At 38.8% G+C, this 5,667-nt stretch overlaps 2 protein-coding genes across 4 annotated transcripts in view; one reads left to right on the top strand and one right to left on the bottom strand.

The window, feature by feature from the left end:
* gen1 (GEN1 Holliday junction 5' flap endonuclease) overlaps positions 1-3,579 on the bottom strand; it is an 8,513-nt gene extending 4,934 nt beyond the window's left edge. For both annotated transcript variants that reach the window (XM_005730984.1, XM_013910343.1), the window contains exons 1-11: positions 3,039-3,579; positions 2,754-2,952; positions 1,914-2,090; positions 1,660-1,770; positions 1,495-1,568; positions 1,314-1,399; positions 1,014-1,164; positions 895-931; positions 728-808; positions 516-646; positions 352-413 (exon numbers count right to left, since the gene is read on the bottom strand). In XM_005730984.1, the coding sequence (XP_005731041.1) occupies positions 352-413; positions 516-646; positions 728-808; positions 895-931; positions 1,014-1,164; positions 1,314-1,399; positions 1,495-1,568; positions 1,660-1,770; positions 1,914-2,090; positions 2,754-2,952; positions 3,039-3,199 (1,270 nt within the window). In that variant the 5' untranslated portion in view covers positions 3,200-3,579. The remainder of the gene's footprint in view (positions 1-351; positions 414-515; positions 647-727; positions 809-894; positions 932-1,013; positions 1,165-1,313; positions 1,400-1,494; positions 1,569-1,659; positions 1,771-1,913; positions 2,091-2,753; positions 2,953-3,038) is intronic.
* The window catches only part of ppil6 (peptidylprolyl isomerase (cyclophilin)-like 6), a 7,765-nt gene continuing 5,674 nt past the window's right edge, over positions 3,577-5,667 (top strand). The window contains exons 1-2 of one of the 2 annotated variants that reach the window (XM_005730982.2): positions 3,577-3,706; positions 3,785-3,880. In XM_005730982.2, the coding sequence (XP_005731039.1) occupies positions 3,629-3,706; positions 3,785-3,880 (174 nt within the window). In that variant the 5' untranslated portion in view covers positions 3,577-3,628. The remainder of the gene's footprint in view (positions 3,707-3,784; positions 3,881-5,667) is intronic. The other variant, XM_005730983.2, reaches the window with a different exon arrangement.

Raw genomic sequence — 5,667 nt, forward strand, 5'->3', positions numbered from 1 at the left:
CCTTCCTCTGATGTAGAACAATCTAAGTTAGCTGAGATTTTCTGAGGCCACTCACATCAGACAGGCTTGTTAGTTAAGGGGACTTTAATATGACAGATTTCCCAGCTCAGGGAGGAAGCCACTTTAGCACCTAGTGCCTGTTGTGACTGATCTGTCACCTCTGAACCCCACCTCACAGCCAGTCACTAACAGACGACTCGGTGACGAGCACCCTACACCCCAACCTCCACTAAACACAGTACTCCTGTCACTCAAATCAGCTTTTTATTCTTGAGTGTCACTTTTCTTCCCCTTCTATTGTATGCTGTGAGTAAATTATACTTTTTTCCCCATCATGGGATTTAAACTGACCTGGTGTTCTCCAGATGACTTCAAAGCAAGCAACGCCATTCCTCACTCTTGGTTTAAATATTCTTTAGCATGAAAAAAAGGTTGAAAGTTAAGGATGTAAAGCTGTTATAATAACAATATCATAAAAGTGATAACTTATCTGACATTAAAAACTGCAACACTACCGGATGGGCTCAACTTGGCAGGACATGTCTGTTCCATATTTTCGGTTCATCAGCTCAGCGTAGGTCATCAACACTAGCACCTTTTCGCTGGTGTAGTGCTTCGGCCACTCCATCTTATCATAGGTGAATTTCTAAAGACACAAAACGTAAATGTTTACACGCAGCCCGCCGAACAGATGACCTTACACTTAATAATTTACAAACCCATTAACCTGGATCAGCAGCATATTCGGCTTCCTCCTCTTAAAATGTGACACAGGCTTATCTTTGGAAACCAGAAACTCACGAATGATCTGCAAGACATGGTTTAGGCATTAAAAATTACTCCAATAATTTGTCAAGTTATAATAAAAAATAAAAAAGAAAGATCAAAATGTACCTCAGTGAAAGGAAAATGCTGACTCGCCAGTGTTTTCCTGCAAAAAAGAACTTGTCTGTTTAGTTAAATAGTTATTAAATAGCAGAAAATCAGCTTTGACATTCTGAATTGCCATTCACCTCCTGATGTTTGCCTCAAAAGACAAGGCCTGGCGAGTCTGTTCGTAGCGGTGCCAGTCACACGGACACTGGTAATCGAAATCCTGAGGCTGACAGAAGCGATTACTGCCGCAGAGCACACATCCGCGGGACTCGTGAGTCTTAGCTGATCCTGATAACGAAAGAATAACAGTCAGTAAGGGGTCTCAGAAGCTGAAATCTCTCACATACTTGCATGTTTTGACGTGACAGTTTAAAAGGCTTTAAAATAGCCACAGGATCAGGAGTGGAGGTCAGAGTTCAAAGCAGGGCACCACTCACCAGGATGTCGACACAAGTTGCAGTGAGGAACCTTCTTTACACCTCCTTCAAACACTTCTGTGGTCTCTTCATTCCACTGGATGAACCTGTAGTTATCAGAAAGAACACGAACACAACTTTTAACTCGGGCTACGCAGAGAGAAACTGCTTAGCTACATTCACGTGTGTTTGTGTTTTCTACCTCTGTAGGAGTGTTTGTCCTTTCAGCGTCTGAATGAGCCTCAGAGCCTGCTCTTTGCCAACACCTGGTATGCCCTTATGGAAACAGGAAAGCATTCAGTAAACAAAAAGCATTGATACTACAGATTTTCCTTTAGCCGATTTCAGATTAAGGTGTCTTCACTACCTTGGGAATATAATCACAGCCAAGGAGAATGGCCAGACCGACAAGATTCTCTCTGGACAGATGTAAGTCTGTTTGCACTCGAGAAGTCTGGTAACAGTCCACCTGAGGGTCCTGCAGTATAAAATACACGTAGGTCAGTGAATGATAGCTTCAAGGCTGCAGGATTTCCAAACCATCTGTAGCGTATTTACACAAGTAACTGCATCTTATTACTCCAAAGAGGTTTTTCTTAAGATTAACTTCCACAGACATACTTTACTGTTCATGTTGAAGTTCCTGTACACAGTACGGGCTCCATACAAGAAAGCGTCTCCATCGTTAGTGATGCAGCCATCCACCAGGCCCTGTGAGTCCAGGTAGGCACACATGGCCTCAGCCTCTCCAGCAGCTGTCACCCACGGTACACCCAGGTAGTCCAACATCTCTGCACACTACAGAGGGAGTACAAAGACATGTAAGGCCACTGGAGGTAACAATTACAAATGAGAAATTTATCCCAGGAGTTCAAATATTTGATTTTTATTTACAACTTAACCATGAAAAGGTAAATAAAAATATTGTTGCCTGACAAAAAAAACAACACAATTTGTCATAAAATTTTCAAATAGACTTTCATATTTTCAAGTAAATTTGCCAGTTATTTCCTATAGGTGTAATATAAAAATGTTTCTGTACATGTTTATTGTTGTTTTTTCTTTATTTCTCAAAAATCTAACTTTTTTCTCAAAACTTCTAAATCTGACCTTAATTCTTGCCAGTTTGCTATTTTTGTCCTTATAACTTCATGTTGTTCCTCCAAATTTAAAAATTTCTTTGACATTTTTTTAAACTAAACGCTTAGATCTATTATTAACTATTTTCTTCTTTTATGGAATTTATATGGTTTTCTCTAAGTTTGACCATTTTTTTCTAGTAAAATGATGGTTTCTCATCATTGTTTTTATATTTATCATTTTACATTTTTCTCTAAACTTGACAGATCTTGCTTTTTCATCTAAATTGTACCGTCTTAAAAAAATGCCGTCGTAGCAAGCTGAAAAGTGGGCAGAGATAACCACAGACGTTTTCTTTTGAGCAGGAGATTACAGACCTACCTCTCTCAGCACGGCTTTAAAGCGCCCCCTGCTGGTGCCTGTTGCAAACTTCGGAGCAGTGCTCTTCTTGAAGCCTCCATATCTTGTTTCTGTCCTCTTGTTCATGGTTTCTGCTTTAATTTTTGGAGCCTCTCCTTCCATAACAAACACGAGTTTCACCCCCATCAGTGTGAGGGACGATACCCTGAAAAATAAATTCCTGGACACAGCGTGGAGTAAGAAAAGCTTTTAAATTTATAGTTACTTGGAAGCAACAGCGCGATGAGTTTATTATGAGGACATTACCTCAGATGGGGCTTCGTGACTCTCCCCATCATTGCTTGGACGTGCTGGGCTTCGCACACCCACAAACTCAGGTCGACTGCCAGCGTCTTTCCACTCAAACTGTACAGAGGCACCGACTCACGAACCGGCTCCACGATAGACCACAAATCCTGAACGCCCATATTTACACACAATTGGATTTTAAACAATTAAAAACGGAGAAATGTATTTTAAAACCCCCAATGTTACAACAACAAAAACGGTACAGCAAGTCGGAGTTTTCGAACTGTGGCGCCATTGGGCCGCGTCCCATTTTGTTAAAGGTCTACGTACTAACACTGCCTTGTTTCTGCATTAATTGGCTTTGCTCTGAAAACAAAGTGGATGAGAGCTTTACATTTCATCTACAAGGTGATAGTCGTTATATTTATTAACAGATTAATTTAGCTTTAAATAAACAATAAATTATGAAGGACAAAGTAGCAATGAAGGAAACAGTCCACAGAGTCGGTCGAAACCCGGCGGGCTAAATAAGACGTCATATTAAAGCGCCTTCAAATCCTCGTTGCTATGGATACGAGGCACCGTTTACTGTCGCTCTCTTTTCAACCATGGACTCAAAAATACTCATTGAAATTGTGGGTGTGTTTAAAGACTGCAGTTTCCACGTTGCTAAAAGCATCGCCGAGGTAAACTAACGCTTTCTCTGGTTTAATTTCACCTAACCTTTTGACCTTTCACCCGTATTTGTCCACTCTGCTCAACAGAGACTAAAACTGCAGTTTCCTACGGCGTTTCTGGATCCAGAAATTAGGCCACTTTTTGAATTTGAGTGGCACGGGTATCTCTGCGACAAGAAGAAGGTATGTAACAAAATGTTTTTTGCTTTGTAAAAACTGGTAAAAACTAAAACTTAAACCTGCCCCTTGATAAATACTTTCCCTGATAATAATAATAATGATAATGATAATGATAATAAGATGCTAAACCAAACACTGAAATTAATTTTCAAAAATTAAAAAGAAAGTAACGCTAGGCGTTCTAGATGCATAATCTTTGAGGTTACATTTGTCTTGAGCAACCAAACATTTCTTGGCTCCTTAAGCCTGATCCTGCCAGAGGTTTCTTCCTGTTACAATGGTGCTTTTCTTTCCCACTGTCGCCAAGTTCTATGTATGTGATCTGAAATGCAAGCAGATGAGGGGCTGTGGCAAAATCCTAAAAGGAGCAGCTGAAAGAAGAATGAGCTCAAAGATCAAATTCTTGGACATTTTTAATAGATTCAACTATTTTTTCCATCTGTGCATCAAAATTGTTGATTAGTTTCTCTTAATTTCATCTTACTCATAGATAACTCAAAAGTTTGAGATAATAACCTGAAATTATTATCATACACAGCAGGCGGGATTTAACATAAGGTATTTAATGGTGGATTGAAAACAAAAGCCAAACAGAATTTGACAGGGAACACATGATGGAGGGCAACAGACATCAGAACAAGGACAAGGGAAGACTGAAGCAATACATACACAAAAACACAGACACAGAGAACAATCGGGGAAGTGGAAACAGCTGAGAAATTAGACACGGGGAGCAATGATGATCAGGGTGCATTCCAAAAGCCCTTCCTATCTCTTTTTCCTAACATCATCAAGGTCAAGAAAAGGTGGGGTAGGAGAACTGATAAGAGAAGAGCAGTGCTTTGAGAAAAAGGAAAATTAAAGCAAGATTTACTCATGTCTGCACCATGCAGAGCTGGCTTCTGATGTTACAAAGCTGCTGGAGCTACTCAAGTGGCACAAAGTCCACTTTGTGACTGAAAGTTGTAAACAGGAATATTTTTGCGGCTGGCCTTTATTGTATATGTATGTGTAGAAATTTCACTTTCTGGAGGAGAATATTTTAACAAGTCATGTAAATGTGATTCACAAAATCTGCAGCACACAATATATGGAAAAATTGCACAACATACAACACTTGGGCATGTTGTGGTTTTGATTGTTGTTATAAGTAGGGTTTATTTTTTAGGAAGGAGAGATGTTACCCAAACAAGTGCGTAATCAGTGCTTTGCATTAACGCAAAGCTGTAAGCGCAATGTCAAAGTTCTTTGTCCTTGAACTCTTCACTCAGTCCTCATACTGAGGATTCAATAATAATAACAACAACGCATTGTATTTATGGAGAGCTTTAGAAATACTTAAAGACACTTTACAAGCAATTAAATACGAAAATCACAGTATGGATAAAATAAAGCAGTTAGAAAGAAATCATAGAATTAAAACTCAAAGCATAATAAAATGTGCAATTCACTTGTATTTTTATTTTATTTTTATTCCTATTTATTCTATTTATCCCCTTCGTATATTTTATTTATATCTGTCTCTGTATATATGTATGTATGTATGTATGTGTATATATACATATATATATATATATATATATATATGTATGTATGTATGTATGTATGTATGTGTATATATATATATCACAACAGAAGTCACCCCAAGGTCATTATATTGTCAGGTAAAGAGCCTACAATAATAGTGCCTAACAGTGAGATGACACCCATTATAAACAAGCACTTGGCAAGAGCAGGAAGAAAAAACTATTCTAACAGGTATAATCCACCTGGTATGACCGACTGGGGAT

This window comes from Pundamilia nyererei, unplaced genomic scaffold (assembly GCF_000239375.1).
Source record: "Pundamilia nyererei isolate P.nyererei 1_Seehausen unplaced genomic scaffold, PunNye1.0 scaffold00041, whole genome shotgun sequence".
Lineage (NCBI taxonomy): Eukaryota > Metazoa > Chordata > Actinopteri > Cichliformes > Cichlidae > Pundamilia > Pundamilia nyererei.